Here is a 25,799-nt window from a genome sequence, read left to right as displayed (position 1 = left end):
GGGTTCAGATGATCTCAAGAAGAAAGAAATAAAACACCAGAGTCCCACAGCTGGCTAACGATCTCCCCATGGAAGCTGCTGCCAGTGGCTGCTTGATGCACACTGAGGGTAGAATTCGATGCGTGATTTTTCTTCAATCCACAGCTAAATTTGCAGAACTGTAGAAAAGAGGAATATCCTTTCTAGCAACCTAGGAAATGACTTGAGAACTTGGCAAAGGAACAAATAGATCACCGGCATGATGACAATTTGACATTATAAGCCTTGCAAATACAAATAAAAAATATATTCACACACACAAATGTTAAAGCTCCTAATGTGAAAGGCATGCTGCTCTCTTACCCACATGAGGAGAACCCACCACAAACTCTTCCCCCTTCCAGAATCCATAATTCTGAACTAAGACTTCATTAATACTGCGAAAGAACTGAACAGTTAATGCAAATCTCCCCAGTGGCTGGGAAAGGGGGTATCATTACACAGAAAACCCACTGGTCCTGTAGAAGACAGACTAGAGAAATCTCTGCCAGGGTATTTGACAGGATACAAAGAGGCACTAAGGCCCAAATCCACCCTGGAAGACATAAAGCATATCCTGCAGTAGATGCTGACATTATACCGGGAATCAATAACAAATTTCATCCCAAACGTTTAGTTAGTAAGGAGGGTAAAAACAGAATATGATGAAGTGGCAAAGGTTCTTAAAAAAACAAAACAGAAAGAAGAGGGATGTTGGAGCCTGCCCATTGAGCAGATCTAAAAAGAGGGCTCTAAAAGGACTTGGGTGGGAAAACCTAGAGAAAACAACTGAGAGTTGCTGAAAGGATATTTTTATCATCTTCTGTCCTTCAGGCGGCAATTAACTTGTGCTCAGTGGTGTGCATAGTTAGTAGTTGTATTCTTAAACCTACTTAAGATGTACAAGCTGTTCTAAAGCTGTTCATCAAGAGCAGGACTCAATGCTAATGGACAGTCTTCTCCAAACTTCACTGAATGCTGAACTAGGCTCCAAATTCAAAACCTAGATATTATTTTCTGTCCCAATAGTTAGGTATTAACTCCTATAAAAAAGCATAAGTTCTTCTACTGCCAATTACACACCTTTTCAAAACCAGCTGTTAAGGTGTAGCACTCAAAGCAAAGCCAGTGAAATCAGTATTCCTCTGGGAGGGGATAATGGTGAAGAGTTAGCACTTTTCAAACTTTTATGAAGTCAGAGCCTATTTATGCACAACATGGTCAGCGGGGTCTGTAAAAACCACTGCTCTCAAATGTCCTGTTCTGTGACTCTGGGTATCTTCTGAGATTTTTTTTTTTTAATAAACCCACACGGTGAATTTATATGTGATCCACAGTGAATCACAACAAATCTCTACTGATTTGTATCACTGAAGGATGTGGCAATTATATGATGTTCCATGACTACGTGTTTCATCTCACCTCAGCAATTTCACCAGTCCCAAGAATACTGAAAAGAGCAGGAGAGGCTGCCTGTCAAAATAATTCATACAGCTTTGATTAACAGAACATGGCAACAATCCCCTTCTCGGATGGTTCTGGGAGTAATGTTAGCAAAAGCTGAGTTTCTAGCCAATTCTTAGTGATCAAGTCCCCTACACTTACCATGACATTTCTAGGTTAACTTTTCTAAGTAAGAGTACTGTTGGGAATGGCTTGTATTTACTATGCATTTAAACAGTGTTAATCTGTAATGCATAAGAGTTTACTAGCTCCTTGTGAGGAAACCACAGCAGGTATAACCAAACTGTGGAACTACGCAAGTATAGATAGCCAAACAGATATGCAGCAATGAACAAGACCTGTCTTTAAATATTCCTTCCCAGTCGGGTTCATTAAATTTCTGAATATTTCTCAAGACAAAAATTGACAAATAGCATCTCCAAGTGGAGAGCCTCACCATCCTATTGCATTTTTTCAGAGATGACAAAAATGCCATAAGAAATGATAATCAAATACAATTAAAACCTCTAAACCTAGCTGAAAAATTGGTAAACTAACCAGAGAGATTATATTCCTTTGGGGATTGTCAGTGGTACTTGCTGAGTTCTGGCTTGGTTGAAATCTAGTAATTATAACGGAATACTTCATGCAGATTATATACAACAGGAAGTTCTTTTGCGTAGTACATTCCAATGAACATTGCCACACAGAAGCTGTAAACTATTTTGGGTAAGAGAACAGATATAAACATTGAAATTCTTGTTAGTTGGTCTATCAGTAATGCTTTGGTTGACAGGGCACCTTGTTTCAAGCCATCCGATGGCATTGCTAAATATGCCAGTCTCATTAAAAATAGTCGAAATAGGAATGAATTCAGTGGCTGAGGTCACTCAACTACTCTGGCAGAGTCATTATTGAATTTCTACTAGTGTGATTACAAAGAGTACATGCTCAGTCCATTAATTTGCAGCATGGAAAACAAAAATCAATGGGGTGCTACTTAAAACTCCTTTTGTGATCATTACCATCATGGATGCAGATATACACATGGAAGGGGAGTGTGTAAGCTGTTGTTCACAGCCTTGAACAGGAAAGAGATTATCTGGAGGTTGGACTAGATGATTGTTGAAGGTTCCTTCCAACCAAAATATTCTATTCTATTCTATTCTATTCTATTCTATTCTATTCTTGTTTTCTGAGCTGTGTGTCAGAGAGAAGGAAGGAGAGAAGAGTAAAAATTTAGTTTAAACTTGGGGTGAAATTCAGACCGCAGAGGAAATTTTGCCATTTGCTTCAATGAAGCTAAGGTTTCTTCCCTGGAAATTTAACTGGAACTGAAATTCCTGGCAAGTAATCAAGAATTCAGCACTGGTCTATCAATAAAACTCTCTACAACAAGCATCTCCGTTTTCTTTAATAAACTTATTTCCCCATGAAATTACTAGCATGTTGGCAAAGTAGTAACAGAAAAGTGGTATGAGTTCTTCGTGAATGATAGTGGGACAAACTGATATACATTGTTTCAGCAGATCTACGCTGATTTATACCAGCTGTTGACACTTCTCATTCTGACCCTTCAAAGTAGTAAGCACACATCACAGGTTTTTCCAGGAAAAAATACTGAATTTCCTCGCTTAAGGAAAAAGTGCATTCAAAAAACAGTGGCAACTTTCATGTAATACTGCTACTCCCATCTCATTTTTTATTCTTAATTTTGAAAGTGTTACAAAAGAATATGCTTACAGATCTTAATCATCCAATATCGTCTACTGAAAGAAACAGAACCCCAGGGATCTTATTTAGCCACAATTTGATGGATCATAACCAATTTTTTTGAGAACTCACAGACATCTACTACCTTTCAAAACAACAGCCCACCTCTACCTTGTTCAACTGCCAGGAAATATACAGTATCCTCCAAACACTTCCTATGTCCCCTCCGACCCCCCAATTCATGTAACAAAAACCAAATTGAACCAGGTGATTTGTACAAGCACTTGACACAGCAAGACAAATTCTACACTGATTTACACTTAAGGGACTGCGGCTGCACAGCTCTGAAAAAAGAGGTTGCCTTTTAAAACGTCGGTATTTGCCAATATTCACCATGAAGTGATAGTGAAGAAAAACAAGATCTTCCATCATTCCCAGAATGTGAAATACCAGAGGTCTCCCTGCAGCCTGAATTGTAGATAAATTATGACTTGCAAATGATGAGTTATAGAAGCCCGTAGAGTAACTACTCTTTCTTGTCTAAGACAGTTATGTGTGGAGAACTGCAATGATCTCTGATGCAAGCTAGTTTTTTAGACTAGTTTTATAGACAGGAGTCTATAACAGACAAAGATTTTTACTTTCTAAGCTTGTAAAAGCATGTATTATCTCCACCTACTATGTAAAATGTGCAGGGGGAATCGAATGGAATTCATCATAACAGAACGTGAGAAGTCCTTGGTTTTGCTGAGTTGTGTTACGTCCAGCTCGAATTACACAAACTGTTCCGTTTGCTAACAGTGCTCATATGCTGTAAGGTGTTTGCAGAACAATAACGATGCTGCTTCATTCAGTCTGAAGCACTGGCAACATGGCCTATTAGTAGTTATGCAACAAATTAGTATGATCCCCATATCAGCCTGCAAAAGTTTCAAACATGTTTCACACCAGGGAATGGATCCATTCAACTATTTTCAGGCAGAGACACAGAATTAACCAGATAAAGGAGGTGATTATCTATTATTACAATTAAGAGTAGCAGCCTTGTCATAGGCTAGGACCCTGCTGCATATTGTACAAATAATGAACATGCTGCCTGCTTCAGCAAGCCTACTAGTATAGCGGAAGAGAGACAGCAGATGGATGGAGACAGACAAGAGTGCATGCAAATACTGAAAAAAATACTAGAGAGTTGTAGGACGAGAGCTGTATATGTTAGCATCCCAGCTATTGCAAGCATTTTTCTAAGATAACTGAAGAAGAGCAAGGTTTTCTAAGCCTGAGATGTGAGTGTCTCAAAGAAGCAAACGCACTTGACTGATGCACGAACAACACCTGCCAGATCAGGTCTTCAAACTGTTCAAGTTCAGGACCTCATGCTGGTTTGGCATTCAAACCAATATATTTGTAATCACAGAACTCGATACTGCAAATAAGTTTAAACAAACATCTTATGATCATGTAAGGCTTGATCCTGGTTTAAATTACAAAAGTGAGAATCAGTAGATTAATTGTATTCAACTCAGTGGAGCTAAACCAATGTAAAACTGGTGCTAATGAGACAACAGTTAGGTCTGCCAAGTGTTTATGAAGACTCAACTTCCTCTATAAACCCTGTATCAATCATATAAGTGATTTTAAGTGATAATTTTAATGTGCTTATAAAATTATTTTTTCTTTACAACTATCTCCAACTGGAGGATATGCGATGGATGTAGTGGAAGAGGCTAATGAAATGCAGTTAAACTCATTCTGAATTTTAAAAAGAGAGGAAAAAAAATGCAGTGTGTAAAAAACACCCAAGTTCTGTCTTTCTATTATTTAGGCCTGGTGAGAGGTACAACAACAAAAGACAGATGATGCGGTCTCTGAACGAAGGCGGCAGCAGGAGTAGTGTTTAACTATCCCTCACTGCAAGTATACAAGTAACATCTCTTATTTAATTACATACACAGGTCAACTGGGAATAGAACTTAATGATCTGAACCAAAGTGACAGCCAGGAGTGGTGCCTGGAGGGAGAGCTGTGCTACGAGCCGGGAGTAGGAACCCACAGCACCAGCAATATGCAGTAAAATCCTCCAAGTCAGCAGTTACCATGATCTGCTGGTTTTCTTACCAACCTTGCTTAACTTGTAAGACTTACAACAAAGACTTAGCATCTATATAATCATTTTCCACCTGTCTCATATAGCAGTCGCCATTATTATATAATGAAAGAAAGAAAGAGAGAAGGTATTTTTATCTGTACTTTAAATAGGCAGTAACTCATCAAACTAAAGTAACTTTGAGTGGAAAAGTAAATCTCAGGAAGTCAGTGCAGAATCAAATGGTTCACCTGTCTAATACATTGTGCTTTGTCTACGGAAATGTAAAGGTCTCAGATAAACAGTTATACTTTACCACTGTCAATTGGTTAGCTGCCACTGATCTGACAGAGGCATGAGATCGGAAAAATGTTTAAAATCATCTAATTCTCTTTTATGAGATTGTAGCCTATTTTCCAGAGGTCTCTCCTGACCAGTTTTAAGTGGCTGGAGCTCAGAGGAGTTTTGTAATTACGAAATTCCTCAAGCAGCAATGGTACAGAGGGCTTACGTGTGTAAGAAACTTATTTCAATTGCTCCGCCAAATACTAACAAAGATCTTATTCACTTTATTCTAGAAATGTTTGGCTTTTGGCGCGTTTTCCTAAATTTTCTTCATTCTTTATTGCCTGACTGATTTATTTCCTCTGCTGTGAAAGTTACAGAGGAAAGCAGAGTTGCTTGGCAGCATGATGTGGTATTGCTGAACTCAGCTGTTTATGGCCTTCAGCAGATGTTTCTGCTTCAAAGGCAGTGTGAGAAAAAATACACATGCACAAATTGCTCCCCCCTAATTCTGCATCTTTTGTCTCTTATCTTCCACTGCCTCCAAATCACAAGGAAGGCTGCATTACAATAGCTGCTAAAACATCCAAACCATGCCAACTGTCACAGATAAATAAGAGCTGACCTCACCCCAAATTAGAACTCATGATTTAAAGAGCAAAGAGAAAAAATTAACAGAAGTATCAATCCATGAATGTGCTGCATCAGAAGGAGATTTTCACAGATAACCTTGCTATGAATTACAGCTTATTAAAACAGAAAGCAATAGGGATTGCTGTGTGCAAGAGGCAGGAACACAGCAGCTTTCGGCAGAAGATGCAAGTGGGACAGCCAGCCTTTCCTACTGCATATTCCGGGAGCTCTGCAAAGCACACGTTCAGACCTAAGTCAAAGGCCGTGAAGTAGACTGTATGTTTTCTAGTCACTCTCTGAGAAATGATTACTTTGCCAGATATAAAAAACTAATCTCACCCTGGACATCAGGAATTACAGTTATTATTGAACCTGTCTATCAGTTTGGAATGGATATAAAGCTGTTGTCCCATTATTCCATGATTGCACATCCTATTCAATTTAATACGTGTGGGAATCTGCTCTATTCACATAATAATGAAATAAAACAATATATCCATCCTGACTGGAAAGCAGAGAAGGCACTGACGACAAGCAAGACAGCTTTTTCAGCAAGGCTGGGTTATTGCATGCATTGGCTAAGCCTCCAGCATTTGGTTTTGATAAGCATGTAAAAAGCTTTTCCAAACTATACAGATTTGCTGAGCAAACAAATTTTATGCTTTCATATGGGCAAGAAATATGTGAAGAATGACCTTTCTCTTGGTGCTTCAGCCCTTCTGCTTCCCAACAGACCCCGGAACTCCAAAGCAGACAAAAAATACAAAAAATTAATTTATTGGTACGGGGCTGGAACTTCTGTAGAGATCACGGATAGATCTCATTTCACACAATTTGTTATCTCATCTCTATTAATTAATTTCTTTTCTTGGAGAGAGAACTCATGGGAATGCCTTGGCTAATGCTATGTTAAGTTATCTATAAAGAGTAATGTAGTATTTTTTGAATGGTCAGGACTGAGTCTAACACTGGTTCTGTTGAAATCCAACATGAAAATTCATTTCAATAGCGCCTAACAACAGGCTTTCAAAAACCTTATCTTAGATTACAATATCTTGCTTTGAATTTCAAACAGAAGAGAGAATGTTGCGACATACCTGATAAGAAAGAAAATACTTTCCATTTAGTATCTTCCACAGCACTTGCGCAGACCCTGTTGGTTTTCTGACTCAGCCTTTAGCTGTTAGAAAGCAGGTATTTATGCCGATGACAAGTTAAACACAAACTTATATTGAAACAATTGACTGATAATAGTGTTGTTATTTATTTGGATTATGGTAGGGCCAACACTGTAGTTATGGATCAGGGCCTCGCAGTGGTAGGTGCTAGATGAAAACTAGACAGACGTATGTTGTTGCCATGACAATTGCTATAGTTATCTCAAATTTGATCCTTCTGAACTCGTATTACTGAAAGTATTGAAAAGAAAGGGTCCTTCAGGCTCAATGAGAGTCCTTGTCCCTGAGGGCTCCCATGGAATTCGCTCTTCCTTAATGCAAGTGAGGGCTGCCCATTAAGTCAAAACCACTCAGGATTCATAAGGTTCAACAAGTTGCCCCGCTCCCACAAGTACTCAGTAAGACAGTAAGGCATAAGAAACAAATATTCCCTCTCAAGACAGTTTGTGCAGACACTTGCTTAGACACTGCGGCAGGCAGAGCGAGCAAGGCAACGGCAACGGAGCATCCGCCTCCTTCCTGCAGGCAGCCTACTCCTGAAAGAGACACCAGAGACATTCTTCATCCTTCCTCCCTCCCCAGCTCAGGGCTTTGATAAACACTCCTGACATTCAAAGCAGCAAAAAAGGAGCCATATGAAAGGCTCCTTTGGGAAGCAACCTTCTAACCCTAGTCTTCTGTGCCCTAGAAAAGACATTGTTACAAGGCACAGCTGGCTGATCCTCCACCATATGTGCAGATGTCCAGTGTATCTTTGGCACCTAAACTGTACACTGGAGACGTCTGTGCCCTAATTTGACCTGAAGCAGGCATCCTAACATAAAGAGAAATCTTAAAATGTGAAGACAGCAGGCAGAGATAAATGATTTGGGAAATCAGATGAGAAAGGGCGGAGGGAAAGGATCTTTAAAGCAGTAGGTAAAGGCTTAGCTGTATTATTCCTGACACTGTTATTGACAGCTACATGCATACATTCCCATGTGTCATTTTAAGCAGACAGATGCACATCACAGGAATGACTCGCCTTGGAAGCTCTGAGGGTTGCACTGGTAACTTGCCAGCAGCCTAAAAGACTGCACCTAATTTGCACCAAAATAGGCGTGATGCTTGAAACAAAATACTCAGGAGGCCATAATGCTTGTTCATACGTGACCCTCTCATAAATGGATGCAAATTGTTTCTCTTTTGGGGTTCAATGGTAAAAGAAATCCACTGCTGATGTCTTCCTCCCAAAGTATCTCTACAGTTCATACAAATCAGTTTCTGCAGACATAGATGTGACCTCCTGAAGACGTATACAACTTCCCAAGCATCTACTACTACAGTAGTGGCATGCACCATCTCAGCTCTGATCCTGGCTCAATTATCAGTCAGAAGGATAAACAACTGTAATGAAAAAATCCTGAGCCATGAGCACCAAACCTCTGAGTCCTTGTGAAAACCAGTGTCCTCTGCTCAGACTGCAAGGTTTTGAGGTCAGCAGGCACCACTGCCACTCTGCTGAGCTCTACAAACCACTCTGACCCAAAACTGTGCTTGGGGAAGATGACCCAGATTCTAAAAAAATTGATAACACCCTGCCCATAATGTGTGAATACTCTTCTCTGTGTCCATATATTGGGCACAGACTGACCGTCTTCAGGTATAGCCAGACACACACACCACACGGCTTACCATTTTTCAAATTTGAGGCATGTTGCACACATACACTTTACTTCTAGTTTTCAATCACAAGAGAATTCACTTCTCTGACATCCCTTGGCAGCATATGGTGCTGCGAGACAGAGGAAGGACCTGCACAGAATTGTAACAGCTTTGTTGCTTTCCTCCATGCCCCGATGATATGAAACACAACCTGGTAACATCATTAGCTGTTTCCGTGTGAATGCAATGATACCCAGACAGTGCTAAAAAAATACCACAAACAACTAAAAAAATGTGTGCGCGTGTGGCAGGGGGAATAAGTGATTGTGACACAGTCTGAAACATAAACATAACATCTGGAAGCACTCTTCCCGAGTCTGCCTCTTTATCAGACAGATGGCTGGAGAGCTGTAAGCCCACGGGCCTCTCAAAAGGTTCAAGGCCAAGAGGATAAAGTGCTACATCACAGCAGTTTTCCATTATGTCAGTTTTTCTAAATGTCTCTCTGTTCTCCCACACTCAGTTTCTCCACCTGGTTGACAGAAATCAAAAGCCCTGGGTGACTCCATTCCTCCACAAACAAAGTACAACATCCATGGGCAGAAACATCAGCCCAAGAACAGACTGAAGGCAGCTTGTTCCAGCCCACTTCCAGGTCCGAAGGAGCAAAAGGAGTTAGGCCTAGATTAGCCCCAGGCGCTGCTTCTTAGTTCTTGACACCACAGTTATAGGATGCTCTGGCTTTGGCAGAGAAGCCAGCTTAAAAAATTCCCCTAACCCTCCTTGCTCCTACCCTTAATCCGTCTTTCTCATCCCCACAGCTGACAGCATACCAGCTGGTGGAGGTACACTATAAAAAAAAAAAAAAAAAAAAAGATGATGAAAATTACTTAGGTTAAAAATAACCCTTGCTCTGTCTTGGAACAGCTCTTATACCCTATGGTGGCAATCCAGAATACACTACACAGCAAATCTGAGCCCTTTCACTGAAGCTGTTCTCAGGGTAGATGTGGCACATCGTAAATCAACCACACAAGCCTTAGGCTGGCACCAAACAGAGGCAAGACTAAGATATGGAAATGGTTATAATAGTAACCAAAAATATCTCTTCATCTACCCTGAGGACACATTTCAAACCTACCAGCTTTCCTCCAGAAACGAGAAACAACAAGGAAAAACAAGTGACCAAGCAGTAGTCTAAGGCTTGTTTTCACTAATCAACACTGTTGTTATCCTCATCAATAGCTACTTGAATCTCAGCACAAATTGCATCATGAGGCACACAAACATTGCTGATTTCAAGCTGTTTCCAGTTACTTGCTATAGTGGTAAAGTCTTTCTGAATAAATCTAAGTTAAGTAGCTATGGCTCTTGGCTTTAGCAGCACAAATTCAAAGAAAACAAATATTACTTATAAAAGTAAAAAGCGTGACCCACTTAAATTCTCAAAATGTAATGGTAAACAATTACTGATGTTATGTATCTAAAATACGTCCCTTGTTTTTTATTATTTATATGATGTGAAAGGTATATTAGCTGCTAAGTGGTGTTGCATTCAGATATAAACCGCTTGTTTCAAAGTGCTTACAATGTAATTATATCCATACACTAATGATAGTAGAAATATGCAAGAAAAGCAACATGGCAACAAAAATGAGTAGTTTTATTGAGCATGGGCATTTGTTTCCAGGGATATGAAGGGGAAAGAGTGCAATGGTTCTCCATGGTGCGTCAGGGAGATTCCCGAGTAAATGAAAGCACATAGAGAAAGGCCAGAATTTCCTGTTCATGTGCCTAACAACTCAACACATCACCCTCCCTGTTATGACCAGAATGAATCCTGGATGCAGTTTCATCTGGCTACCACAAAATAGTTTGTAGGAGGCAGCACTCTAATGCACTGAGAATCTATTATGAATTTAAGTAATATTCTGACTTACTTCACAACTGACTGGGGACATCTGACAATACAAGGGGAGAGCCAAATTATTCCTGTTGGATTGCAACAGAGGAATAAGGCACAACTGTAGAAGACCCTTCATTCTCCTTTCCTGCTAGCTGGTTCTCTGAGCTGCGCTAGAAATAGCTGGTCATGTAAAGAAAAATAACATACTATCATCTCCTTGACAAGCTGTGTGAATGTTCATAAAGCATTCAAGAACGACAAACTTTCATTTACTTGCTTTTCAGAAGCTCTTTCGCAAAGACAGTGGAAAACACTGCTCTCTGCTCAAATTAACCAACATATTTATGAGTTGGCTGAGTTTGCTGCAAGAGGAGATTAGCCTGTGTTGATGCTGGAACTCCAGAACAGTACCTCACATCTACGCTGACCTTGCTACAGAACTGCACATCACCCAAACGAACTGCACTGCTAAACTAGCCTGAAAAAGCTGGTGGTGGTGCAGAAAGATCCCATTAGGGACTTGCAATTCTCAACCAAATTAAATTAGCTTAACAGAATATTTGTGCTCTGCACAGAGGGCTCCAAGTGACACTTAGAAACTCCGTAACTGTAATGCCCACTACGTCGTATGCTTTCCCACTGGGATCTCAGTACACATGTGCCCAGGTTTCCCTGTCCAGCTCTTCCTTGTACGCAAACATTTCATTCGAACCTAGGTTCGTCATGCTTTCAGAAGACTGACTATTTACATACACAAATGAAAGAGGCATTAATTAAAACATTGACTTTTATTTGCATAATTAGTGCTAAAAATATTTTTATGGGTTAATTAGACTTTGTGCAAATTGGATTGAGAAGATTTAATTTGAGGTTTGATAACCTGACTATTATAGTTCCACAGTTGCAAATACACTCAGAGTTACATGCTGTTCTAAAGCCATGTCTTCCCTTTCACACTGTTTTGTTTGTTACTTCTGGCAGGCTCAAATGATATATTTTTGCTTTCCCTTTATGCCCCCCCCCCCCCCAACTCTCCACTGAAAATCTCACTAACTGCAATGATATCAAGTGTAAATACATTTGTAAATACATTGAATCAGTGAGCTGCTCATGACAAGAGAAATTTCTGCACTTTACAGAAGTCTAATATTTCCCAGGCACTCTGACTGGGCACAGAATACGAATGTTAAAATCTGCTCAGGTTTTCTGTGCCTGAAGATAGTACAAACCGACTGCATGGGAAAGCAATAACCAACCCAGCATCCACCGAAGATTTTATGATACTCTTCAATGAGCCCAGGTTTGAGGCTAATAATAAGCACAGAGCTAGGGAAGCATTGCTCGGATCCGTACAATGAAAATGCTCTGTGTGGACTAATACAGCAGTGTTGTGAGAATTCATTAACATGATACCCAGCAAGAGCAAAATAATTTCCACGGAAAGCAGCAATATATGACTTTACTCTGTCTTGTGGAAGACAATCATAGTTACTGAAAAAGCACTGCTTTTACGTCTGTGGAACAACTAGACCAAGTCTCAGTAAAAACATATTAAACAGGAAAGCAGGCACTGGCAGGCCAGTTCATACCAGTGCTCCCTGGAGTGCACTGCTCTGCCTCTGACAGTTGCCAGTGTATGGCTTAGCACAGGAGCCTCCAGTTCTGAAGAAGTAACAGTTTGCAAAAGGGGATTCTTCTGTATTACATACAAGACACTAAATACTGAAAGGTTTGAATTATCCTGTACCAATGCTTGAAAGTTACAGCGGTTCACTGGGGAAGAATTCATTGCTTGCTTGACAAGCCAACCACAGAGCCTGTGATATGTTCAAAGAAACAAGTCTGTCCTGGTTTTGGCTGGGACAGAGTTAATTTTCTTCCTAGTAGCTGGTATAGTGCTGTGTTTTGGATTTAGGATGAGAATAATGTGATAACACACTGATGGTTTAGTTGTTGCTGAGCAGTGCTGACACTGGTCAAGGGCTTTTCAGCTTCCCCTGCTCTGCCGGGTGCACAAGCAGCTGGGAGGGGGCACAGCCAGGAGAGCTGACCCCAATGACCAAAGGGCTATTCCATACCATAGGGCTTCATGCCCAGTATAGAAACTGGGGGGAGTTGGCCGGGGCAGCGATCACTGCTCAGGGACTGTCTGGGCATCGGTCAGTGGGTGGTGAGCACTTGCATTGTGCATCACTTGTTTTGTATATTCTATTATTATTATTATTATTATTATTATTATTATTATATTTTCCTTTGCTGTCCTATTAAACTGTCTTTGTCTCAATCCATGGGTTGGTTTTTTTTCCCCCCTGATTCTCTCCCCGATCCCACCGGGGGGGGAGGGTGAGCGAGCAGCTGTGTGGTGCTTAGTTGCCAACTGGGGTTAAACAACCACAAAGGTCAAAACTATCAAGCCAAAAAATTATGTTCAGTAAAAACCTTTAAAATTAAGGATATTCATATTCATGCCAAAATGACACTCTCCCACCTCACCCCCCCACCATAGGCCTATTCAATTCATTTTTTAATTTAAACTGATGGATTTTATTACCTGGAAACTGAGATGCCCTGTTATAGATCAGCAGATGGTACCGTAGTTAACGTAAGTGTCTCCAGATTTCCAGGCTACAGGTTTAATAGCTATGAGTAGTGGTAATATGAGCCCTAAGTCTTTCAACCAATGAATGGTATCATGGATATAAATGAGTTTAATGTGCCGAGAATATGAGGTTTCATACCTGTTCCTTGAACTTGGTGCTATCCTCTGACAAATAACTGTTGTGGTCGAATGCTTTCCACCATTCCCCACCTCTTGTTTCACGTCCCACTGCCGGGGGTCACTTGTCTTTGCACTGAGAATGTTTACACCTTTCTTCACCTTTGCCCTGTTGGAAACAGCAATTGTAAAAAGTTTACAAGACAGTCATTGAGGACTGTGATCTTCCAAATGTAGCTCAGGCATGGAAATCTCAATATATCAGTTTTAAGCTAAGCATTAGATATGTCTGTAATCCATCAGTGAATAAGGGAGTGGTATCATGAATGCAGATCTAAGGCAACATATCACTTTTTTGGAACAGAACCAGCTAGCTGTGTGCCTTTAGCTGTTCTGCCAACAGCAGGCTGGAGTTATGATTAAGACTGAACCTGTAGGAAAACCTGCACTCAAGGTTCTTTTCCCTATTCTGGCAATAATTCCTCTCAAAGAGAAATTTGTCCCAACACAGAAGACTCAGGAAGGTTCTGCTCAGCTGTATCACAACAAATGTGTGCTTCCTCATTACACAGAGGAATACTTCACTGGAGTTTTTTAAATAATCCATTTTTATTCCATATGATATTCTTCTAGATATCGTTAGACAGGTTGTTGCTTTTCTGGCTGACAATTCCCTCTTTGTGACAGATTCCCAAGGAAATTTCTGTTTGAAATCTCCAGCCTGGAGAGAATACAGCCGTTGGCTAAGACAAGACTTTGTAACTCAGAGATGTTCTTACAGGATGGAAGTTTCTGCCACTGTTAGTTGTTAAGTCCTGTAGAAAAGTTAACTGTATTTATCCAGTGATGCTATTAACATCAGCAACAACTGTGTGGAGGGTTAATTAAAGAGCACTTGCTTAATTAAGGAGCATTTGTATAGAAAACTCCCAGCAAAGATGCTATTTGGATGCAGAATGTTTAACTGGTGATCTTCAGTTCTATTACAAAGCATCAGGAATGAGAAATAGAGATACTTATACAGCCTTTCTCTTCAAAAGACAGTGAGGGACAACCTTCCACCAGCCCCCGGGACTCACACAAGATGATGAGTATGTGGGGAGCAGGATGCGAGTTAGAATTACATGGCTCCATAAGTAGCTTGGCCTGAGCATCGGATGGAGAAGGCAAAGGGCTGCTTAACTTCACACCACCAGAGTACGTTCATCATGGCCTCTACTCAGCAGGAACTAGCCTCACCACAGCAAAGAGGCTAAAGCATGGTGAAAAATGTATGTTTCTAAAATACTTATGCAACACGAAATGTTAGTTATTGAGCAGAAACCATCATCTAACAAGATGTCAATATCTTCTGGACATTTATGCGCACTCAGCACCTAAGTTCCTTGGAAAACTGGTCTTTTTGCATCTTTAGACACTAAAACACTTTAAAAATGTAGTAATGAATGATTGAGAGTACTTGTCTTCTTGTTGCAGTTTTTCAAAAGTGAGACAAAAACACAATTAATTTAAGGCATTGAAAAAGACAACTTTTTTTTCTCGGTATAAAAGCTTAAGTGCTTAATTCTCTCATTTGTAACATGAAACACCACAGAGCTTCACAGATTACTGTCTTGCTCCAGTAAAACTAGCACAAACCTGATGCATCTCTAATGCCTTCAGTGGAATTACTCAGAAATGAAAACAGAAAATTTGAAGGGAGAATCAAATCCGTTACTGAAGGTTCATTAAAGCTCTAAGTCCCATTAAGTTTTCCAGCATATTACAGTTTGAATATATGAACAATAAATAACCATTTCATTAAAAAAAACCCACCACCACCAATCTTGAAATCTGTATAAATCCAGCAGTATTTTTCTGGTAGTATGTATTTAAGATGTTTGGATGTATTTTAGGATACTGTTATTTAGCAACTGGAGAGAAGTAAAACCTGATCATTTAGATACTTTGTTCAGCTGTCCCTTGAGATGGGCTCTGAAATGGCATAACATCAGTCAAAATGAGGCTCCTCACGTTTGGATTTTCAACAGACTTACAACTTTGTCAGCAGCTGCAAATTGCTCTTTCCACCATGTAGCTTGACATGGTCAATACCTGGGCTCCTGTTAATTAGGACGGACATGTTGTATGGCCAAGGTTAGTGGTAAAATACACTGCCAGAGGACGAAAGACCATGGCTACAATGCCATTTTGTTAATTAACTACAGTATGGGGCATTAAGTTGAGTGGTTTTCACATATGCCATTATATAAAGCCCATTAAAAAAAAAATTCCATCCCAGGGTAAAGTAGGTTATGTTTAGTGAGAAAAATCAATGTTGTGATTGCACTTAGCACTGAAATTAGGGTATGAACACCCAGAAGATTGAACTTCCTAAATAAATATGCAGAAGCACAGTTTGCAACTCTCCCTCTAAAAAGGGCATTGAGTTTTATATAACAAGGTCAATAGATGAATCAGAATTAAGTCAGACAGTACTGAGCCCCATACATTTTTAAACGCAGTCTGTACGCATATGCTACAAATGTTTTCACTTAAATTTTTATTTACTTAGTGTTTGAGTGCTAGCAAGGAAAAGTCTATTTAATTCCTTACCAAAGATGCGTTGACCTTGTTGTATGCTTGTGATTAAATATTAATTTTTTAAATCAATAGTGCCAACTTTGTACATAAAAATTTGTAAGTTATACTACCTCAATAAACCCTGAGACCGAGGACCTGGAGGCCAAATTGCTTGACAGTCTCCTGTATTTACCCACCTAATTTATGCAGTATATACACATTTACCATGTTTACTTAAGGGAGGCAGGTATGGTGACAATAGACAGAGATGACAAACAGCTGAAGTATTCCAGGTTTCTTTAGTGCGTGGTTCCCCATTCCAACTGGAAAATTCTCCCCTTTGCCATGTCTGCTTATTCACAAGTAGATGATTGTCCTCACACAGCGGCTTTTCTGCACAGCTCTGCAACCTGAAAGTATCCACCGGCCATAACTTGTCAGCTGGACTTCCACACAAATCAGAGTCAAAATCTTCCTCTCCAACATTATTCTAGACAATTATTGTATTTACTGTGATAAATTGCCTCTATCACTTTGGCTACATGCTCTTCATGGTACCAGTAACTAAACCAAGGCCCCAGGTCTGCTGCCCAGCAACAAAAATCACCCTTTCCTTTTTCTGGATCTAAACACAGACCCTGCTAAGCAAGCCACGTACATATGCACGAAACCTATGGGCAGCAGCTCATTTATTTGAGTTTGATTGTCTATGTGCTGAAAGTTAAGCAGTTTTTGATCTCTTGACAAAAGCAGACCTTGCAATGGAAAGATGAAAGAACGACCATCATTAAGAATGGCGCAGAATACCAGAGGTCAACTTCAATCCCACTGGATAGAGGACTCCATCTGAACGGCGTTTTGAAGCTTTATGAACACATGGTAGCCAGAACAGTGAAAGACTTGCTTGAACTTCTAAGGTTATTAATTCATAGCACAGGAAATCTCTGCCTCAGATTTGTCTCAAAATAACTGTCTCTCTTTAAATCTCTCAAATGGAGAACTAAAACATTTTGCTGGCATGCTGAACAAGCAGCATCTCAAAGACATTACAGAAAAAGTCTCCAGCAGCTTACCTCATTACTTAATTTTTGTCAAGACCAAGTAAAAACATTTACTTACACAATCTCACAGCAAATGCACTTGTGCAAATGTGCAATTTCCAAGCAACCATTTCATTTCCAAATTGAAGCTTTTAGTTGTACAAAAAGATTGCCATTTAGCACCTTATCTTCCTAATGTGTCAAACTTAGAAATGATGCTTCTAATTAATACATTCTGATCAACTACAGATGAAAATCTAGCTGTTCCATTTCACTGTCCTCAAATTACAAGAAATCTCAGCAGTATTTAGACATAATACTGTACAGCTGATAAAGACAGTCACTGAAAGGCAACTGAATTGGCAACAGCCAGAGTGAAGATGTGACTTATGATTTCAGGAGCTCAAATTATACTTTCCTATTTAAATTTAAATTTTAATCTTACAAAACTGCTATGGCCATGGAAGGGTTCTGCCACCTGCAGCAGTGCTATAGAGAGGGCAGACTACTGAGTACTCCACACAGTTCTTCACATGCTGCATGATTTTGCTGACATATGCTATTCCTAGAGAGCATCACCTCTCTTATTCCAGAGAAAGTCATCCTCAAAGCACAGACCCAAGCAGGGCTGCATTGCCTGGATGTGCTGTGACACAGATAAGTAATCTACCCGCAAAGGAAGAATCTGAAGTTACAGGTGGGCTAACACCACACAAAGCTGATGAAGAGCCCCTGGCTGTACAGCTCCCTAATTCCCTTTAGCCTGGCACTAACACCCAGCTGACTCACTGGCAAGCTAAGTTGGTAGCGTTAACCAGTGGATGATTTAGCTTCCTGGATGGCTCACTGCAAGATCAGATAAGCAGCAATGTCAGTGCCAGGGAAGTGCAGAAGCGCAAAGCGAGGGGTGGAGGGGGGACCAGGGCAACACCCTCAGCAGCAGCAGGTACCTCTTACGTGGGGTTAGCAGTAATGTCAGACTGCACTCCAACAGAGAGTGTAGACAGCAGCTTGGGTAGACAAGGCTGCACTAAATAATAAAAAGCTAAATCAATACTAAATTCCTATAATCAGTGAGCTTCATAATATCTGGAATAGTTTTCCAGACACTAAACCTCCTGGTTCCTGCTGGACTGTTTGTTTTCAGAGGGTTATACTTAGCTCTGCATCTTCTGTGCTCCTCATAAATGCCATGCTATTCTCGGCATGCTGTACTTTGATCTGAGAGGTCTGGTTTTAGATCAGTGACCACTGCTTTGTACAGTCTCTTCAGCTCACATCTGCTGTCCAAGCTGCTGTGCCGGAAGACTTTTCTTTAGGTATTCGAAACGTAAATATTAGAGACACATACAGGTTCAGTCTAACCTGGGGGATCGGCTCATCTATAAAGCAGTCCCTGGGTCACGGGAGCCGAGCGTGGGCATGCCGTACCTCACCATGCTGGGCATGGGAGAGGATGCTCGTGCTAAATCCTATGCATTTCCACACGTAAATCCTCGTCTGTTTATACTTGTCAAGTTGGTGTTTCAACTTAACAAATACTGACCCCTTTTGGTCAGTCTTCTCTGGAGCCTCAATGTTTCTGGCAACTTTTTGCTAATCCTCCCTTAGTTGCCCAGACTAGTAGAAGCCCTTGACATTACTGACTGTAAAGGTCACATTGTCAGAAATTATTTTACCGTATCTCCCAAAACCCAGGGAGCCTCTCCTGGTGGCCCGTTTCTGGGCTGCACTTTACAGTAAGTCTCTAACCTTCCCGAGTTCTGCCAAAAAAATTTCAACTTCTTCCTGCCATGATTTAAGTTCACTGCTTTCCTTCTTTGTTCCCAGAGTAAATCAGGAGATTAAAGCCAGCTGCAGGAACCCATAAAACCCAGGCAGGAGACTAACCACAGCAATTAAGCAAGATTTGTTTTATTAAGTAAATCTTTTTCCTTTCATCTTTCTACGTGAAATGAGTTGCTAGATCTCACCACAGCTCTGAATGAACAGGACAGACATCTGTCTGAACAGTATTCATTAAAAGCCTCGTTGCTGGCCTTAGTTGAGAAGCCAAAAGCAAAGCAAAGAATATGACCTGGTTAGCCATGTCGACCTTTCAAATATGGTCCTTTAATTTGCAAAATACATGGACAGAGTTAGTGTGATTAGGCGGCTACAGCTCTGCTTAGGGAATGTGGGGGATCGGGTATGAGCTCCAGGCTTCCTGCGTGATTCCACACAAGCCACAGGAGCCCCATTTGCCTCCATCCTACCCTAGCAAGGAGATTTCCGCCTGTGCTTCACGTGGCCACCTCTTTGCTATACAGGTTTTCATTTACAAGCCATATGCACAGGTAAGCAGCAAAAGAAAGCCCCATCTCAGCTGGGGAATTTAGGTACTAAATTTATTAGGTAATAAATTACTGCTAATAGTAGTATTTCAGATTTGGTTCCCAGTAAGAAGGCTAGTCCAAAGGGCCATCCACGCAAGAATTTTGTTTTCTTTGATTTCTAGAGTTACAACATGGGCTAATCATTAGTAAAAGCAAAGATCTTGCTCCTCAGAGCATCCTTTCTCCTTCAGGCATTTTCTCTCTCATGGAGTACCCAGAAAAGGCCTTCAGGAAACAGCTTTTGTAAGAAAGGGTAAACACCCTTTGAAATGTCAAAACCACTAATCTCTAGGTATTTAGTCCTTGCTCTTCACTCCTTCCCCTTTTCCTTTCGCTTCTTAGAATGCTGGTCTATTTGAAACAACTTCGGAAAAAATGCTATGTCAAAACAAAAAAAATTGAAATATTTTACTTTGAGAATGCAGTAATCATAATCCTTAAGAATCTCCAAACCAGAATGCTTAAGCTTCTTGAATACAGGTGTAATTCTGCGAGCAGCTGAGACAGATTTAGGTATTTCTGAAACCTTCTCTGTCAGCTGAATTGGACTAAATTCAGCTTCCCCAAAACTGCATATTTTGGTGACTTCACTGTCCATCAAAATTACATAAATTCCTTCCATTGCCAGTGATCCATTTGCCTGGGATTCAAAATTGCTCAGGGGCTCTTCTTTCGTAGTGTTTCTTACATAACTAAAATTCCCTGAAACACTAGAAAAATCCGCTATCTTTTATTTCAATGGGAATAGGTGCTTCATATTCCATAGGAAGCTTTGAAGAGCTCAGCTGCAAAGCACGAGGTGGATGCTGTCAGCTGTATTTTTTTTTTCTTCCCAAAAAAGAAATCAAACGTGCTTGGTTTGGGCTGATTTCTGCGGTTAACTCTTTGTTAGCATTATCAGTTGTCGTGGTTTAACCCCAGTTGGCAACTCAGCCCCACCCAGCCGCTCGCTCACCCTCCCCGGTGGGATGGGGGAGAGAACCAGAAGGGTAAAAGTGAGAAAACTCATGGGTTGAGATAAAGACAGTTTAATAGGGAAAGCAAAAGCCGCGCACGCAAGCAAAGCAAAACAAGGCATTCCTTCACTCCTTCCCGTGGGCAGGCAGGTGTTCAGCCATCTCCAGGAGAGCAGGGCTCCATCACGCCTAACGGTGACTTGGGAAGACAAACGCCATCACTCCGAACGTCCCCCCCTTCCCTCTTCTCCCCCAGCTTTACGTGCTGAGCGTGACGCCATATGGTGTGGGATAGCCCTTGGGTCATTGGGGTCAGCTGTCCCGGCCGTGTCCCCTCCCAACTCCTTGTGCCCCCCCAGCCTCCTCGCTGGTGGGGTGGGGTGGGGTGAGGAGCAGAAAAGGCCTTGGCTGTGTGTCAGCACTGCTCAGCAATAACAAAAACATCCCTGGGTTACCAACACTGTTTCCAGCACAAATCCAAAACACAGCCCCATACTAGCTACTATAAAGAAAATTAACTCTATCCCAGCCAAAACCAGCACACCAGTCCTCTTGAGGTGTCCAGTATCCCATTATTTATTTTTTTTTTAAAAAGGGAAAAGAGATGCTTTCTGTGAGCTTGGATACCACTACTTAAGTGACAGAGATAGTCATTTAACCTCCTAATATATCTCATGGCAAAATTGCTTTCTCCAGCACTGAATGTTAAGAACACTAGTTAAAGGATTACAGGAAAGGCAGGAGGAAAAAAAAAATCTCTATATAAATAAAAGGAGGAGCGAACTACACAACACAGAGAATCTGGATTTGTCCTCCAAGCTGAGAGGAAACCCAATCTGAATTTACAACCTGCTAACATTCTGCCTCCAGCAAAGATAAACACTGTAAACTCCTGACGTTAACAGAAGCTGTCATGGAGCTGCTACTGCGTTTAACTCCAGCTCATCCTGCTTTCAGAGAAACAATCACATTTCAGCCCAGATATTACTGAGGGGTTCTCAAATCCACTGGTTGGGTGGAGTATTTAAACCTGGAGCAGGCTCACAGGAGCTCAAAACATAAGGAAGCTCTTGCAATGGCTACCAGAAGCTCTATTTGTCCTCTGCCTTGGCTAATTGCATTTATGGGGCCACTTAGGGTGGCAAAACCACTGTTATCAAGCTCAAATTATCAGAGCACTAACAAGATAGAAGACAAGATGGTCCAAGGTAGAAGAAAGCAAAATCATGCACCAAGTAACTCCAGTTCAGCATACACCTTCCTTAACTCCCCAATCCATAGCTTCAAGAATTTCTTTGGGCATAGCAATTGTCACCAACTCCCACAATTTTATGTGAAGTATTGCAACGTTTAGATATTTTTTTTAAGCCTCAGCTCCCAGAGTCATTTGGAAGGAATCCTCACAGCTATTAACAAATGCGGAAGAGGGAAAACTAAAAGCAGATGAATAAGAGTTTTCAATAACAAGAACCCCATATTTGTCCTTTTTGTAATCCTTAATATTTTTGTAACACTTGAGGTTGGCATCCCAAATACAAAAATCCATTCCCATTAGGAAGGATGGAGATCCCTTTGTGATAAGCATTGTCCAGGTATGGTGCAGAAAGACCTCCTTCTCCTCAGAGTTTACAATGTAAGTATTAAGCAGCAGATGGGAACATATAATTTGGGAGCAGAAAAACACAAGGGAAAAGACTGCTCTTTTCAACCCCCTTTTCATTGCCCTTTACCTGTTACTCATGGAATCAGTAAAAAACCTGGGTTCACAAGAAATGCAAGGGAAGCTCTTACTGAGCTCTTACCAAAGTCTTATAGTGCCTGTGAGGTGTTTGCAGCAGTGCTTTAAAACTGGTGTACTCCTCATGGTAAGTATTTTAGATGCTTAATGTTAACTGACGAGGGGACAGTCTGAGTTTGCAGTTTTCTTGTGACTTACTCACCCTTTCCACTTCCTTAAAGACTGAATGAGTAGAAAGGTTCTTTTATAATTTGAAAGTCAAAATAACCAATGGGTACAAGTCAAAGATCCATCTCATGGACTCTGGAAGGAACTGAAAGAAGCTGAGGCATAATCACATCTAGGTAAAGTCCCTGAAAAGTCTTTGCTACAGGATCGGGATCTGAGTGAACACTCATTTATAAAGAGTTGTTATTCCTTACATGAGAAAACATTGGACATCATGCTGCCTGCTCTGCTGTCTGTTGTCAAGTGAGCTGGAATAAGCATCTGCCTCACACCAACACATGCTTGCAGAGGGAGGCAGAGAGAGAGACAGAGATGGGTGTTGAGTAAACAAAAAACCTATCAGGGTGAATCCAGAGTGCAGATTCAGCTGCACATGCTAAATACAAGCTCATCGCCTCCACAGATCTATTTTTATAGGACCAGAGACGCTTTTTAGATAAGTAAATGCTTTGAGATTATATTCCCTACTACATGCAGTTTCTATTATTACAAAAAGGTCTCTAAGCTGCATATTTGTGACATTCCCCCAGCTGGCAGAGCAATAGCAGTGCTGAGGAAAATACTTACTGTTTGCAGTGGTTATTAGGATTATTACTTAGACCCCAAGTGACTCCCTGAAGTAATCTTCCCATGCAGTCCCTTTGTGTTTTTAATCCCATCCGCACTCCCCCTTCAGCAGCTGTTATGAATACAATTTTGCCATCAGCCGTGCAGCCATGAGGGTTGTGTTTCCTTTTCCCTTAGAGAAATACAAGATTGCTGAGATCAACTGCTAGAAAGAGGAAGGGGCAGGTGTCCGTAAAACCTCAAGAAAGAGAGGAGCTGTTCAGTCAAATAATTGCTCCAAACATTATGTACTATACTAGGTATTTGTACAAATGATGAACGAAAAGACTGATTATCAGGTGGTTCATCCCCTAGATGCAGCACTCTCTTCTCTGTACTCTAATTAGTCTAACTTAAGTTGACTCAAGGATGGAGCATTTTACCATTGCCCTGGTGAGAACTCCCTCCAGACAGCAGGGAGTTTGCTGACTGCGGGTGCTATAATAACGTGTGCTTCCAGCCGCTTAGTCCTGCCTCCTCTCCCTCTCTCTTTGAAGTACCAAGCAGCACCAACCAGGGGCAAACTTTTGGCACAGATGAACGCCAAAACTGCAATCAAAAAAGTGGAAAGACTTCTAAGAAAGATAACTGTAGAATAAAACAAGAATTATGGCAACATGTTTCCTTTATATCCCTCGTACCATGACTCCAATATTTGGTAATGGTTCTTGCTTTGCTCATCATAATCCTCACACTTGCATATAGTCACTTTAAGGCACATTAACAATGCTGCCATTCTTGATTTTGTTTCAGAACAAGCACACCTTCTGTTGTAATCTGCATGCAAGAGTGTGATAGAAATGCTACAAAGATGGTCTAGGGGGATACAGCAGACACAACTGCTAGCTTTTATGTTTGAATTGAGTCTTAATCAGTAAATGCTGGCAGTGATCTGTACTTCAGCCTCCAAATTAGGTTCTTTCATGCTTTAAGTTTACCCAGCAATAGCACAAATCCTTGTGCCCTGAGGCAGCTGCTGGTAGTTTGTATATTTAGGTACAGATCTGAAGCCCCTGAGACTGCAGTAAGTCAGCAAAAATACTCCTGCTGACCTCAAGGGCCCGGGATCAGAAGCACACACGGGTCTCTGTGGGGTCACCACCCGGCCTGCCAGAGCCAGTGGGCACGGTCAGCAGGCAGGGCGCGTGACGGAAGCTCATGTGGCTCAGGAGCGAGAAAGCAACGCTAATAAATTACGGATGGGATGTGGCTCAGGGAGTTCAAGTAAGGTAGAAGACTACTCTCATCCTCCTGCAGCTTCCTTTGTAATTTAAACCAATATTTCTCTTTTTTCCCAGAAATGACTGAGTAGAGAGACAGACATGATTTTCTAATCATTAAGAAGTACTTCAAAAACTGGTGGGTTTTACCTTGTATGTACATGTATACACTTGTCCGCAGATACACACAGGGCATTTCACACACAAAATTTTCTTGTTTCTCTCCACTTCATCTTTTCCACGTCTGTCCCTCCACATTAGCTTTCTCTTGGCTTTGTATCCCTTCTACATCTCCTCTTGTAACACTCCTTTTTCACTTCTCTCATGTTTATTTTCCTTTTTCACTTCTCTCACATTTATTTTCACCTTCCTCTTTCATTTAGAAATTTGACTAAACCAGCCAAGTCACCACTGAGTTACAGTTGAAATTCCAACCCATCCATCCCTGCTCTCCTTTAGCTGCATCAAAAGGGCACCCTGAATCCAGTCCTAGATCTTCAGCTTCTCATTTGTCTGACCTCGGTTTGCAGTTGTGTCACATCACAGTGCAAAGGCACTTATTTTATTTTATTTTGTTCTCCAAAAGAAATGCAATGCCAAAAAAAATTATACAGTTGTTTTCAATAAGCATGGACTCATGGCCAATTCATTGGGGCTGCCAGATGAAAAACACAGACAATGAGGGGTCCTCCTTAGACTGGGAAGTTTTCATGTCCAAAAGCATTTGCTAAGTTAAATGAAAAATTTCTCTCAACTCCTACACAATTTCTTAGTGGAGAAACTATGTCTCCGCCTCATGACTATGCCTGCTGTCCCTCCTGATCAGTTGCCTGCTCCTCTTCAGGACACTCTCTTTCTGGCTTTGGGATACACTGTCAGAAAGCTGACTTGTCTTGGCTGGATCTAAATTGCCTTGACTGATGTATCCCAACAAAGGGAGCCCCTTAAAGTCTTTTCATATTAGGTAAGTGGTGTCCAACTCCTGTTCTAGAAAACCAGGAATAAATAGTGACTATAAAAGAAATGAGCCTGTCCAGCTGTAGGACTGTCACACCAAAGGTACAAGAGCTCAGGCAGCAATGCACTTGGAAGTTGCTTTCCCTTTTGTATGTGTGGTTTGTCTTACTCCAGGCTCAAGTATCTAATTGTAACAGCAATTACTGCTGCAGAGCATCCCCACCAACTCTGCCTTCTCTGCCCACAGAGGGCTGTCAAAGCCATCTTTAATACTAATTACAGACTATCAAAGAAAGGGCTTTTCCTATAGAAACTCACCAGCAAGAAAGAAAGGGAATAACAACTGCCATCAAACTAAAAGCATGACTTGACACTTTTTTAAACAAGGCACTGTTTGCCCTTGTCAAAAGGCTGAAAAGTTTTTGCACAGAGATGGGGTTGCCTTAGGAGTGAGCGGGCAGATGTCTGTGCATTAGAAACCACAAGCCTTGTGTT

At 41.0% G+C, this 25,799-nt stretch overlaps 1 protein-coding gene across 1 annotated transcript in view; it reads right to left on the bottom strand.

Annotated features, from left to right (window-relative positions):
* TMEM132C (transmembrane protein 132C) overlaps positions 1–25,799 on the bottom strand; it is a 227,112-nt gene that overhangs the window by 85,519 nt on the left and 115,794 nt on the right. The window contains exon 3 of the mRNA XM_072880304.1: positions 13,645–13,791. Coding sequence (XP_072736405.1) covers positions 13,645–13,791 — 147 coding nt within the window. The remainder of the gene's footprint in view (positions 1–13,644; positions 13,792–25,799) is intronic.

This window comes from Ciconia boyciana, chromosome 15 (assembly GCF_034638445.1).
Source record: "Ciconia boyciana chromosome 15, ASM3463844v1, whole genome shotgun sequence".
Lineage (NCBI taxonomy): Eukaryota > Metazoa > Chordata > Aves > Ciconiiformes > Ciconiidae > Ciconia > Ciconia boyciana.
The sequence above is the reverse complement of the archived record's forward strand: the minus strand, read 5'-3'. Positions and strand labels throughout refer to the sequence as shown.